Source organism: Protopterus annectens, chromosome 10.part0 (genome assembly GCF_019279795.1).
Source record: "Protopterus annectens isolate FY-2018-M chromosome 10.part0, PAN1.0, whole genome shotgun sequence".
NCBI classification, from domain to species: Eukaryota; Metazoa; Chordata; order Ceratodontiformes; family Protopteridae; genus Protopterus; species Protopterus annectens.
Genome location: NC_056744.1, coordinates 785470756 through 785486245, shown reverse-complemented (window position 1 = coordinate 785486245; position 15490 = coordinate 785470756). Strand labels below are relative to the sequence as shown.

The 15490-nt window shown below is 37.7% G+C and overlaps 1 protein-coding gene across 1 annotated transcript in view; it reads left to right on the top strand.

Annotated features, from left to right (window-relative positions):
• Positions 1-5397, top strand: part of DEPDC1 (DEP domain containing 1) — a 1033362-nt gene extending 1027965 nt beyond the window's left edge. The window contains exon 12 of the mRNA XM_044085606.1: positions 4423-5397. Within this exon, the coding sequence (XP_043941541.1) occupies positions 4423-4566 (144 nt within the window). The 3' untranslated portion in view covers positions 4567-5397. The remainder of the gene's footprint in view (positions 1-4422) is intronic.
• The last annotated feature ends 10093 nt before the right edge of the window (positions 5398-15490 follow it).

The window sequence follows — 15490 nt, the reverse complement described above, 5'->3', positions numbered from 1 at the left end:
ATTCTCCATTAACTCCGGGACCTTTAATCCTTCCTCTTACCGGGATTAATAAGCTATGGTAGTCTATCTAGTAGTCTATAGGGTAGCATCCTGCCAAGGAAAAAGCAAATGGACAGCTTCCAAAAGCTTTCATCTCCTACCACATGATCTCTCTGGCTGCTTATAGGCTGAACCCATTTTGGGGGGGAGCTATATAATCATCCAGAGTGACTAAAAATCTTCAGGAAGTTGTTACATCTCAACAGAAAATGGGGAAAGTCATCCTGAGCAAACCAACAAAAAGTGTGTGTGTTTGTGTGTGTGTGTTTGTGTGTGTGTGTGTGTGTGTGTGTGTGTGTGTGTGTGTGTGTGTGTGTAGATATATAGATATAGATAGATATAGATATATAGATAAATCGATAAATCGATTTAACACAAACATTCCACAAAATAAATAGGAGATGGTGGGTGTGGCTAATGCAACAGTGAAGAATTCTAACACCTACTGTCATAGGTAAGTGTAGCTTACACAACTGTACTTTTCTTAAAATCATTAGACACTGTCCTATAAAGTAAGGTCACTGTCAATATAAGTTCCCAAATCCCAAACAACTGTGTCATGGCTTATGGACATATTGTCAGTGTGGTAGTTCCCTGGGCTAGATAACTTCCCACAGGAATCAAATCATTTTTTGGCATTTAATTTCAGTCCATTATTCTGGCACAAATCATTTGTTTGAAACCAGCCTTCCTGCAGGATAGCCAAGTCATTTGGGGATTCGACTGCTCCTAGCTTGCAGTCATCTGCAAACTTAGTCAGCCATCATCCTTTGATATTGGCTTTTACTTCAGAGATGTAGATACTAAACAGGAGATAGTAACCAAACAATGTAGAAGAAGTAGAAAAACACACCAAACAGCCAGTATATCGCAGCAAAATTCTCCTTTATCTCCACAAGACCTGGTACCTCGGCATTTCGCCTTCAATGGGTCACAATTCATTACAAAACAGTAACAGTCTTTATATGCAGATCAATTACATCAATTATTCCATTAATTATACAATTAAATTCAAAAAATGGAGGGAAAAAAACCCTTTTTTTAAAAAAAATATTATTATTATTTTTTAAATACATGTTTTATAAGAGAATATCTCAATATTTTTACTACAAAATTACTCAAAATTATTATAAAACTTTATATATATATATATCTATATATATATATATATGTATAATAATATATATTAATAATTTATAATATGTTTCATAATATAATTTCTTACATATTGTGAATTGTAAGGTAAATATTATAATTGTATTTAATAAGTTCAATGCTGAATTAATTCGTCAGATACCTAATTCTAAGTTTAAACCAAAAGGCCTTAATGTATTAAACTTCAAAATCATCCTTGTTTCAAGTTCTAATAGTTTGTCACAAATGTTGTCACCCTTAGTGCAGTGAGGCTTGCCTAATATACTAAATTTTAAACAATCTCCTTTTCCCTCATGTGTCTCAAAGAAGTGCTTAGCAACTGGACTAGATACATTTAGATTCTTAATGTCTCTTAAATGTTCTAAGATTCTCACTCTTACCATTCTCTTAGTTTGCCCAATGTACCACATATCATTACAATTACACCCTAGTATATAAACAACACCAATGGATCTGCAATTGAAATAATGCATAGGGTTATGATTAATGTTATTAATGGATCTAATGTTAATAATTCTATCACATATACTACAAGAATTGCATCTAAATGAACCCACATTAACAGCTTGGTCTGTTCTTTTTATACAGAGATTATTATTTAATATTTCTTTTAAATTCTTTCCCTTTTTATATGAAAATGTGATTTTGCGTGGAAAAAGCTCACCTATGAGCTCATCCTCACTGACCAAATACCAAAATCTTTTTATTAAGGAAACAAATGTTTCAGAAAAAGCTGTGTATTTGGTTACAAAAAATATATTTTCCACATCACTATCTCTTTCAACCAACCCTGAAAATTGCTTATAAGGCTTCCTAAAGCTTCCATTCTTGTTCATGACACCATTCATGTTATCCAATAATAATTTTTTATCATAACCCCTTTTATGCAATCTCAAGAATACCTCATTTAATTCATAATTTAGTTCAGACTCCATACTGGTATGTTGATATATTCTTTTGAATTCACCATAGGGCAAAGCTTTTAATAGATGGGGAGGATGCATGCTCGTTGCATGCAAAAACATGTTTGCTGAAGTATCCTTTCTATAAGGTCTGAATTCAATCATATTATTGTTTATGAATAAGGTTAGGTCCAAAAAATTAATTTGATTTCGATTGACCTCATAAGAGAAAGAAAGATTGTGTTCATTATCATTCAATGCTTCAAAAAATTCACAAAATTCATGAATATCCCCTTTACATATAAAAATCAGGTCATCAATAAACCGTTTATACAAGATAACCTTGTGTTGAAAAAATAATGTCGGATATATGAACTTTTTCTCAAAGGAATCCATATATATCACAGCATAATTGGGGGCATAGGCAGCTCCCATTGCTGTTCCCTTAGTTTGTAAAAAATATTCACCATTGAATGTAAAATAATTATGGGTCAAACAAAATTCTAGAAGAGAAATCAAAAAATTAGTTCTAGGACCTTCGCCTAACATATTTAGAATTGCATCAAGTCCCCATCTAATTTTCTAATAAACAGGAGATGTCCCAGCACCGAAACTTGGGGGGACTTCACTTGTGACTGGTCTCTTTGGGGAGCTTCCCTTATTTTTATTTCCTCTGTCCTATCTGTGAGCCAGTTGACAATCCAGCAGGTGACACAGTGGCTTATTTAGCTTTTCTACTAAGCCTGAAAGGGGGTTGTGTCAGAAGCTTTGTCCATGTCAAAGCATGTGGCATGTACTGTTGTACCATCACTCATTGGTTTGGTGACCTTCTCGGAAAAAGGTCCACCAGGCTGAGTAACCATGAACTGTCCTCAATAAATCCAAATTGAGATGGATCCAGAGTTTGGATGTTCCCCTATGTACTTATTGATCATTTTCACGATTAGGTCTTTCCATGGCTTTGAGTAGCAGGCTTGTCAGACTTATGGATCTTGCCTGGGAATGTGGAAGTCCTCCCTTATGCAGGGGAGTAACTGTAGGCATTCTCCATTTGCTTGGTACAAAACCTGTATGGAGGCCGAGGTTGAACAGTGTTGATAGGTGGATGGCTAAATCATGTGGGAGGTATGATACCTAACTAAAAGGATACAACGCTTAAACAACATGCCCTACATGGACTGACTCAGTACCTTATCGCTATACTGTGTATCCTACAGACTGCTGACCTGTGACTGGCATACAAGGCATCCACTGACCTAATACTGATGGATTTACTGCACATCAGCAAGTCAAATGGCATCAGAAAGATCCTGTCTAGGGATCTAAACCTCTTCTGCTATATAAACAAAATGTTTTGGATGAACAGGTATATCTAGCAGAGGTGCTGTGGAAAAGACTTCCCATCCACATAAAACAAAGTTCATCCCTGTCCATATTCAAGTGCAGCTTGGATCTATGGATGGGAAACAAAAGAATTTAGCCCAGGACTGCTCCCTATACTATTAGTGGACAGAGGCAGTTCCTAAATGCTTTATCCCATGAAAGGGTCCCCCCAAATTATCTATGGTATGATTCCAGTTATTCTCATAAAGGGCAATGTATAATTATCGACAGTGGGATGGGTAAGGCCAATCACTAACCAAATGAGATGGGTTAATTCAGGCACAAAAGGGAAAATGGCTAGGTTTAAAATGGCTCTCAAGAGCAGCTAGCCTAGTACTTGCCTATGAATCTATGGATATTGTCAGGGCCATCAATGCAGTCTTTTTAACTTTTGATAATCCTTTTAGAACTTGGTCTTGTATGATACCTGGAGGCAAGTCATTTCAAGTATTTCTTGTGGGATAGATGGAGGGGAAAGAGGGGTCAAGTTACAGCTAATTTTTACCATTCATTTTTAAAAACTGTGCAGGCATAGAAAATGGACAAGTACAGTAACACATAAATAACAGTAAAACAGTACAGTGGTAGTGTAAGCCTTTGGATTCACTGTAAATCCAGTGTATTAATTTCCAATATGTACAAAAGTTTCAAAACATTTGAGAAATTCAAGTAGAATAAATTAAGAGATGTGGAAAGGAGCAAAGGATCTTAGAGGCTGAGTTAGAGTGGAGGAGTTAAAGTAGACTTTGTTAATAAGGATGTTTAAAAAAAAAAACTGTTTTGTGGGTGTTATGCCATGGATGAAGCACCACCTTTTGAAACTGTTGTGATGCATATTAGTTCACTTTCCAAAGCGGTTTCAAATTTCAGCTGCTAACATATATTCCTGTGTGATATGCTTCTAAAGGTTTTAAACTGCATTATTCTTATTTTTCTTTATTAGTTTCAAAAAGAATATCCAGATATCTATAAGAAGAGATTTCCTAATACAGAAAGTGAAGCAAAACTGTTTGGGGACAAACCAAAGATCAAGCCACCAATGTTGAGTTTAATGAAAATACCAAAAATGAAGAATCTACGATATTGAACAGTGTTCCTTCCTAGAGAAGAAGCATATTTTTCCAGCTGTACACTTTTTATTTATTATATTTTCTTTCGGATATGTGCAAATGTAGCCAAAGTGTTTTATGCCAGTATAGACATGTCCATTTTAAACTATATCACCAGTTTAATTCACTACAAGTCCAGTAGTTGAGACATTTATTTCTTAATGTTTTAAGTTATTGATAGTTCTAATGAAGCTATACAAGTATATACATTACACCTATGTAATGTTTTCATGTAAAGCCGTTAAAAGCTATTTGTAAACTACAATTTGTGGCACGCGAACTGATATAATTCAAAAGTTACAGATTGCCTTGTAAATGTTGATTGACTTTCATACGTATAGTCCTGTTTACTTGAAGTGAATGAATGATGTTCATCCTGTTTTCCTTCATTTCATAGCATGTTTCAGTCCTTGATTTTGCAATAACAGCTTGATATTGTCAGCTTTGTATACTTTTCGTTTCATGTTAGAGGTATGTTATGTTTCAGATTGTAATTAGTATGACACTAGCAGGTAGCAATCATGAAATACTAGGAAGGTAAAAACAACATTATTTACAAGAGTCCAACTTCACACAGCAGACAATGTTAAAATTCCAGTAGTAGGTAACCCTTCTGAACCTGATATTTAACATGCCAGCAGCACTGAAAAGATGTTACAGTTAGCCTTCTTAGATTTGATAGACATCCCAGTGGACGTTTTGAAGCTGTAACCACCAATTTTCCAGATGAGCATTAGTGATCTGTTTTATCTCAGTAAATTACTATTAATGTGTTCTTCCCATGGTACACTGAGTTTAGTCTTGGATGCTCAGTCGAGGTGTCACCATAATGGACTTTTTTATTTTTAGAAGGCAGCCAGCAGGTCCCTAAAATTGTACATCAAGGTTGTAAGTTATAGTGTCTCAAAATTTAAAGCTGCAGAGGAATTCTTCTAGTTCCTAAAAACAGTCAGACATTATACCTGCTGTTATAATAGAAATGCAGCAGTCAGAATCCATAGATAAGGTCCCATCTGGTGCAGAAGGCATGGGATTCTATTCTAAACTATTCCTGGCCCTAAGAAGGAAATGTACACAGAGACCCTTTCTGTGTACCTATTTCACTTAAGTTTCTCATTATTTTATTGTTCAAAATGTTAACTCCTCGAAGCCAGTTACCTTTACTTCTACCTGAGGCACTCATAGTTACCCTAGTTCTAAAAGATGCCTACCTTCACATACCCAGCTGAGCATCGCAAACAGTACCTTAGGTTCAAAGTTGGGGGGAGGGAGCATTTCTAATTCACACTTTTGCCCTTTGACTTGTCTACTGCACCCGGAGTCTTCACCAAATGCTTGCCTCCGGTAAGTGCTTTTTGCAGAGTAAAACCATCCTCATCTGCCATTATGTGGGTGACCATCTCATAACAATAAACTCCATGGGGGCAATATGCAATACTGTGGACTTCCCCCTGAACTATTATAGGGACTTGAGTTTCACCATCAGCCTTAACAAATCAAATCTTAGCTGTTCAAGGAATCTGGTATTTCATGGGACATATCCATACATTAACCTTTACAAGGCCTTCATTGCAGAGGGCGCAAGGTATCTTGTCTGACTCTGCACTTTCAGGTTACTGAGCAGGATTCAGTGTCAGTAACAGAGTTCCTTTGATTGTTAGGCTACACTGCCTCCTGCATTTTGAGAGTACCGTTTATATACAAGGAGTCTTCAAAGGTACCTCAGAAACAAATAGTGTCAGCCCACACAATCCCTAGAGGCCAGCATTTCTACTTGCCCTTGCATCAGGAAGATATCTCATGATGGATAATGTACAGCTAAACCTCAGACCCTGCCTTTCAGAGCTCCACAGCTCATGATAACCATCACAAGGAAATCATGCATAGTAGAATGGAAAAGATATTCCCCCGATGTCTGTACATGAACCAGAGCCAAACAATGTAAAAGTGGCAATGGGCCTGAACTAAATGTCTTTCTGTGCTCTGTTAGAATGCATGTTTCTACTATTTCAGCCTACTTTACTCATGAACCCAACCTTTTATTCCAGGCCTTCAGTTAATCAGTTTTTATGGGATGCCCATACCTTAGACCACCAAGAAAAGAGAACTCGCCTTGGAATTTTAACCGAGTTTTACTGAAATTGACCCTATCACCTTTTGAACCAACCCCATGTGCTCCCCTCAGTTCTTGTCTTGAAAGGCACTGTTTTTATTTATTTATTTATTTGGGGGCTGTTATTTCTGCTAGAACTTCAGAAGTTCCAGCTTTAATGTATGTGCAGACAACCTTTTCTTGGCCTTCATCAGAACAGGGTTTTTTCTCCGTACCAACACCTTTTTTTATGCCAAAGGTATTCAGTGAGCTGTCTCTTAATCAAGCCATTCACTTACCAGTTTTCTTTCTTTAACCTCAAAACAAGTTGGAAAAAGCTTTCACATCCTTGACATGCACAGGCAGTTGAGATTTTATTTGCACAGAACTAAAAAAAAATCAGAAAGACTGAACAGATGGTTGTCTCCTTAAGAAGGGGAGCCTTTCAACAAGCTAATTCTCTCCAACTGACTTGGTCATTGCATTTTCTGCTGTGGCACTTCTCATGGAAAACCTGCTCCTGGGCATTTCACAGCCCTGTCCACTAAAGCTACTGCTATCCTTAGATAGAGAGAACACAAGCTGTCCCAGAAGCTTCACATCTTTGACCTCCATGCAGTGTTCTCTAGCCACTAAAATTGAGGAGTAGCTTAAGGCTTGGGCAGAATTTCCTTCTGTTCTACTGCAAATCCTTCTCTTAATTACCACTTTCCAACCAACAACCCTGTAACTTTATGCTTTGGAAATCTGAAAATGCAAGAATGCTTCAGTGATTTGTATGATGCACAGTACAGTTATGTTAGGAACTTGCCATATATGTACATATTCGAATGTATTCACTATTGCAGTCCATGTGCCCTTCCTCCTTTCCCCTTTTTTCTCCTCCTGGTTCTCTGTTATACTTTGCACACTGGGTTAGGGTGGCTCTCTAGTCTTTTTATCTGCACCTTCCCTGTCACTTTCCCACCATTCTGCCTCCCTCTTTACCTGACCTAACTCCAAGAGAGTGAAGTTGGGAACCTTGGGGATTGCAGTCTGTTCTGCTGGAACTTTGGTGCCAAGATTTCTGTATTCTAATCTGGCCTTATTCAAGGCAAGAAAGCTATGAAGATGGCATTTGCTGATGCACCTTATAGCATCAACTTCCTTGAATAGTGGTGGGAAGAACTTAGTTGTGCGTCAAGCAACAGTGAACATATTTGAACATATACACCATAAGATCCTAACATCAATGTTTGTATTAGCATGGTGTAGGTCTTGTCTCTTTAAGCTTAGAGGTGTTAACATGCATATTTTTTTTCAGTAATGTTGGAACACTTGCGTTTTAGAAGTCATCCCAGATGTGCTCATAAGATATACCCCAGGTCTGTCATTCTCATTGATGTGTGCTTGGATGCATAACATTTCTATGCTTCCTTTGATGTTTGCACTGGTTATATACTGTTAGGGACTGCAAAAATAAGATTTTTTGGGAAGGATTATTGCCTAGAGATGGTGAGAGCAGAGAAAAGTCCTTAATTATTTTACCCCTATGAGCAGTTTCAACATCTTTTGATAAGGCAACAAAAAAGAGGATGCTTCCCATTTCCCGTCAGTTTTTGTTTCTGTCAAGAAACAAAAGAGTATATCTGAACTGGTGATTTCAGCCTCTAAGAAATACAAATTCACTAGACACAGCAGTATTTCCCTGGTTTCAAAACTTTAGGAGACTAGACTTTCTTCTCCTACTAGGCCTCCCTGTATAATGTTTTTGAGGTCCACCTCTTCACATAGATGTGTCGCCATGAATATAGATTACTCCAAGATGATAGAGACTTTATTACAGGCCCAGGTTAGATGGGCCTTATCTCACCCCTCTTCTGCTTCCAGGGTGAACAGGGAGTCAGCTCTTCCATCTACTCATTCCTCATCTGGACCTGTTTCAGCCTTTATTATCTAGGGAATTTGAAGATCCAGCCTTTGTCAGTGCTGATGTCATTAAAGTCTTCAGCTTCAACATGGTCAGCCCTCAGAAGTTGGCTCTTTTGGTGCAAGATCTCTGTTTAGCACCAGCTGTCATGACACTGATTCCCATGATGATAATCTATCCTTCAACCCTGGGTCTTGAGGTTGATGATGCAAGTCTGAACTTAGCACTGATAGTATTGGCAGCATTCTAGATCTCAGCATTGTTAATAGGTCTTCATCATTCAGTGGTTAAACCATTCTGTGCCAGATCAGTGAGACTTGTATTTCAACAGGGCTTCAGGGATCAGCTCTGCCAACAGCATTGCACCATATAGTGTAGGGGCCTTTCACTGAAACTATATCACCTTTCCAAAGACCTGCAACTTGTTGCATCTCAAAGGCTGGAGGAATTGGAGGCCTCAGTAAAGTTTATAGGTATCTGTTTGATCTTCCACTGCTGTCTTATCCCCTGTTGTTTCCCCTCCGAGAAGCTTGAGACGTAAGAGGAATCCTCTTCATAGGCACAGATGATGCAGATGAAGAGGATTCCCTGCCTTCCCATTCAGATGATCCTAGATTTGGGGGCAATTCTGGAACTCATGAGCAGAAAAGCAGGCTGCCACTACTTTTCATCACATCAAAAAAAATTATAAAAGGACTTTCATTCTCCCTTCTCAGCTTTGTTGGTCCTTGCAGTGGGCAAAATGCTGTCATTTGTTATCCAGAAGCTCTAGAAGAACCCCATTTAATGGCCCTGTACATAGAAGACCAGGCAAGTTCAAACTGGTAAAGTCCTCTGTTATAGCTGCTATTTTGTGACAGCAGCAATAAAAGGGGAACTTACTCTGCAACATCCTGCAATCCATACCCCCCTAACAAAAGGTTAAAGGCTCTTGATCACTTCATGAAGTGCGTATTCTCATCCTCCACATTTACTATTAGGGTGCTAATAATTACTACAAACCTTGCAGTGGAACCTTGCAGGCGAATTTTACAAGATGTTGGAACAGTTGCAGCATAACCAATACAAGCTGATAGTAAGGCTGATTGCTTAAGAAGCTTTTCAGGCCTATCCCTGCATTTGCTGCACACTGCTACAGATGGATCAGCTAAAGCATCACCTGCAGGTATTGTGATCTGCTATCATCCTGGTAGCACTTATCTAGTTTTTTTGCTGAGGGTTTTACAGTGAGCTTTTTGAGTGCCTTCTGTAATGGCTGTGACCTTTTGGGGGGCTATAATTAGAGAAACGCTTCAGGAAAGTGAAAAAGATGGCAAGACTCTCATGGCTTTGAGTGTCCACTTTTAATCATCATAAAGAACATTTGCTAGGGCTCAAAATAGTCCTCTGTAAATGTGGTTTATGCAAAGTGCTCAGCAGCAAAGAACCAGCAGTCTAATATGGGCCATCAAAGCATGACTCCTTTCTTAATGAAAGAGACAAAAGTATGCAAAGTCATGACTTCCCAGCTGAACTCCTAAAGGCTTGTCCAATTGGCCAGTTCTAGAGGCAGTCAAAAGTACTAACTGTCCACCCATCTTCCTGCATGACTGGCCATCATATAGGACATGTGAGTGAACACATTAATATCCAAAGGCTGTAAGTTCCCCTTTCACAAATCCCACCATGTGAAAGGCAAGTGGCACAAAGGGAAGTAGCCTTTCTCATTTAAAAAATTAGCAATCCAGCAAGTCCCACCAGATCACATAGGGTCCGGATACTGTTTAAGATTCTTTTTGGTTCTGAAGAAAACAAGGACATCAGACCAGTGTAAGCTAAGCAGTCTAAATTATTTTTTCCCCTAAAATAGACATTTTGGGATGGTCACTGTGCAAATGTTTCTTGCTTCCTTGGCAAAGGGAGACTGGTTAAGCTGCCTATGTCCAGGATGCATGTTTGCACATCAAAATAACCAAAGACTTGAGAAAGTTCTTACATTTCCAGGTAGGAACCAACCATTAACAGTTTTGGGCCCTCAATTTGAACTCGCTGCAGTCTTCTAGAGTGCTCACTAAGTGGGACCATGTGTGCAACTCACAAGAGACTGCAAGGGACTACACTGTGTCTTTACTTTGACTACTGGCTACTTACTATGCTCATTAACACTGGACAGTCTACTGAGAGGTTGGGATGCTTTGCTTTGCACATTCCAGTCCTTGAGCATGGCAGAGAGCTCTACAAACTCTTATTTATAGCCCTCTCAAAGACTTGCTTTTATAGATTGCATGCTAGCCATCCAGATTTACAGTCAGTCTTTCCCAGCAAAGGATTATCCCCATTGAAAGAACAGTGAATCTCTTACTCTTTCACAGACAGCAGTTTCAGCTCAATGTTGCTGCAAATCTCAGGGTCTCATAGAGGACAACATATTTTTAGTGCCTCATCCAAGGTTTTACATAAGGGTCCACCAGTGTAACCCTCATAACTCAGTGGTGCCAAATCTCAGACCTCCTAACGTCTCTGATCAAAATATCCAAGACCTGCAAGTCTCATCTGCATTGGTGAATGCTTTCATCAAACCTTTCTCTGGACAATCCCTTCCTTCTGTGATGATCATCACAGATGCCTCAGCTCTGTGGTGATTGGGTGGCATTGCCAAGGCAGGGCAGTCCACATTACATAGGCATAATTAGAGACTAATTTGTAAATGAATATTGTGGAGGGGAGTGCCATTCACGCAGTTAACATGAGGATAGTCTGGTATATAAACTAGCAAGAGACAACCCATTCTTATCCAGTAGCCCTGTGAGTTTGGCAGTGGGCTGTCTTAGACTTGCTTTCTCATAGGTCCCACATGCTGGCTCAAGGCAATTCCCTGATGGACAGACTTTGCCTTCTGACTCCACATAAGTGTTCCCTAAGCTTCTCAGTAAAGCAAAAGATTTTCCATTGCAGGGGGAGGCCTTGCTGTGACTTTTTCATGTCCACGAACAGCGCCAAGTTTAACAAAGTGGACCATGAATGTTGCAGTTCATAACTGGCCCTGGACTTCTTTATGCCATTCCCCATTATCCTAGTGTTTGTTCAGCAAGTGAAGATCAACAACTCCAAGGTCATTTCCATGGTTTCCTTTTGGCATTGACAAGTTTGATTCCTGATGCCTTGGTCTCAGCTGTTGAAGTACATATTCCTGAGGTGCTTGAGGACCTAGGACCTTAATCACTGTCAACCCCCTTTTTCTACATGGTCTTGGGGTGTCATGTCAACTGTCACCATCTACCTCAATTCAGTGCCACCCTCCTACCTTCTTCAGCAGTCATATCTGACTGTTGCTGGTCTTCTCTCATGCAATCCATCCATCTCTTTGCTGAACATCCTTCTAGCTTCCTCAACTGCTTTGCCTTCACTGCCCAGATTTCTGTACTATACAGAAGTGCTGGGCACACCACTATTTTGTACACCTTAATTTTCAACTTGTTTTGGAATTTTTTTTAAGTTTCCATTTGATTTTGACAAATACAACAATATTCTAAACAAATTTGACCAAATAACTATTTACAAAGGTCCATAGCAAGAATATTTTATATACACTAAACCATTTGCACTTTTCTAATAATCATTAAGTTTTTGCCAGGATATGAACTGATGAGTTACATTTTTAGTTCTCATTTTTATAGTTGACAATTCATTTTTACAAATGGACATTGCTAGACAAATTCACTATGAAAGCACTAAAACAGAAAGTAGTTTTGCATTTCCAGTTTTTAGTTATAACTTTCCTTGCAATAGATAGGACAGACCAAAGAAGATGTATTTGCAATACTGGAATCAAAGAATCAGTAATAATGCAATTATCTAACCACAATGCTTGTGAGTAGTTTCTAAAATCAGTCCTAAAAGAAGACACCATCTTGCATTGTATTATCATGGAATCCAGTCTGGGTTGAAAGCTTCATTGCAACTCCAGCATTTTATTTTTTCTGATTACAAATAATTTCTTTTTGTGAGGTGTTACAAAACCGTTGTGTAAAAACTTCCATGTAAAGATTTTCTAGCAAAGTGAGGACATTGACTTTCCTGCAGATTTTAAGGATAATTTTTTAATTATTTCTGAAAATTCATTATTGATTTTTGTTGAGTAATTCCAAAATGATATGTCTGCAGAACAAATGCAGTTTTCCATAATCTTGTATATAATTGATAAATATGATTTCCCTTTGGATGGGTAACTATCTACACTGGAGAAGAATTATAAAATTTTTGGGACTTCTGTTACAAAAAACACTACACCACCAAGCCAGCTCACAAAATATGCAAAAAAAACACACACTAAAGACTGGAGAAATGGTCACCATCCAGGTTTACTATGCTCCTAGTACTTCGGCATCAAGCCTTCCAGGGAATCATTTCTCATAAGGATGGTACAGTTTAAATATATTTCACTACACTAATTAATTACTCAATTAAATATACAGTAATTAATTGTTCAGTGAGTCACAGTGATTTAAAGTGCATAAACATCAGATAATGACACTAACTAATATACTTAAACAGTATATGATGACATTACATAACTATATATTTTCCAATATTAATACAAAAACATTCATAATGGATTTCTTAAAATTATACAAAATATCTAATCTTATCCATGTAAATCTAACTCCATGTTAAGACCATGGAACCAAAGTGTTCCAAAACTGATGATATATCTACTTTCCATTCTCAAAATAACGCGCCCATATTCTGCACCCTGTGCTGCATAAGGTTTATTTAATACAGTAAAAAATAAACTGCTGGTATTCCCATTATGAACAGCATGAAAATGTTGGGCATCAGGACTGTTAGCATTTCTCACATCCCCTAAATGCTCCATAATTCTTCTTTTAACCATTCTTTTGGTTTGACCTATGTACCAATTTATAGGTTGGCAATCACATCCAATGGCATAAACAACCCCACTATTACTACAACTGTAGGATCCTAAAGCCTTAAACTTTTTTACATTAATCAAACTACCTGAAATGTTTTTGACTTTATCACACACCTTGCGCTTTCCACATCTGAAAGTGCCTACTGTGTTTAAATTTTCATCCACTCTACAGCTAACCCTAACATTGAGCAATTACTTTAAATTATAAAATCTGCTATGTGAAAATATAACTCTACCAATGAAGTCATTGCCCACTTCATCATCCTGCTGGATGATAGGCAAAACCTATATACCAATACCTTTAATGTTTCCGAAAAAGGGGAAAATTTATTAACAAAAACTATATCATCCTCAAGATACTTTTTTGGAACCTTCATACCCATAAGTTCTCCTATGGCCCCCTGTCCTGAAAGGGGTAATCTCTTTTCTAGCTCTCTCTTCAGCTTTTTTCAACACCTGTCTAGGGTACCCCCTACTGGCTGACTTGGATCTAACAACATTAAATTCTTTATCCTGTGTGGTCTTGTCATAAACATTATCCCCAATGCGTTTAAACTCTCCAAAAGGAAGAGAATTAAGCAACTGTTTTGGATGCATACTAACTACGCTCAAAAAATATTCACTGCTGTTTCCTTATAAAATGGTCTGAAAGACACCAATTTGTTCTTAGCAACAAAATACTCCAAATCTAGGAATTGTATCTTTTCTCTATGAGTTTGATAAGATAATGTGATACCATATTGATTCTGGTTCACTTCCAACATAAACTGTTCAAAAAGAAAAATTTCCCCTTTACATACAAAAAACAAATCATCAATATATTGCTTGAAAACTAACACATTTTGTGGAAAATATGTATTCCTGTAAACATAACTCTCCTCAAAAAACCAATGAAAATGATAGCATATGATGCCCCCATAGCTGTACCTGTTTTTTGTAAAAAGTAAGAGTCTTCAAACATAAAAATGTTATGGGTTAGTGCAAATTCTAGAAACTGTAATATATAATTGATTCTAGGACCTTCCTCCAAAAACCTAGCTACTGCTTCCAAACCCCAACAATGAGAGATATTAGTATACAAAGACTTGACATCAACAGTTGCCCAAAAATAATCATCCTGCCATTCCCTACCTCCCATAGCATCTGATAACTCTGCCATTTTTAATGTGTGAGGGGACTCGATTCAGATGTTCCTTTAACTGTGCATCCAGAAAAATTCCTATATTCTGGAGATACCCCACCCCAACCCCTGACACTATGGGCCTACCAGGAGGATTCAACAAATCTTTGTGTACTTTAGGGATAGCATAAAACCTAGCCGTTCTGGGTTGTTTAATATGCAATTTTTTAACATCATTTGAGGAAAAAAAATCCCAGTCTTTCTCCCTTTTCTAGCAGAGCCAACAATAAATCATTATAAACATCCAAGACATTTGAATGCACCTGTTCATAAACACCATCTTCATGTAATAAATTTTCTACAATGCAATTATATCCAAGTCTTGTCATTATTACCCAATTTAACCCCCTTGTCAACTTGTGAAAAAACATAATTCCTGTTCAAACTTTGTAACTGCCTCAATGCATTCTGTTCATTCTTTTTCAAATTATGAGGCTTATAACTATCAAAAAATTTTTATATTCCACTTGCACTTGTTTGTATAACATCTTTTCAAAATTTAATATAGCTGAAAATGTCCTAGGCGGGTTAAAAGGGCTAACATAAGGGACCCTAGGAATGGTTAATTTACCATAACCTGTTCTATATGAAAAACCACCTGCAACATCATCCCTGTTGTTTTCAAATTCACACTCTTCCATAAAAGTGTCCACCAGTTCATTCTCATGCAAAGACAAATCCAGCAATGGTTCTTCATCATCCATACCACAAGCTGCATTACAATCCTCACTATTAACATGTTTTTAGCAAAAAATGCTTTTAAATGCAGTTTGCGGCAAAAACAACCTATCTCTTAATATAACGTCAGC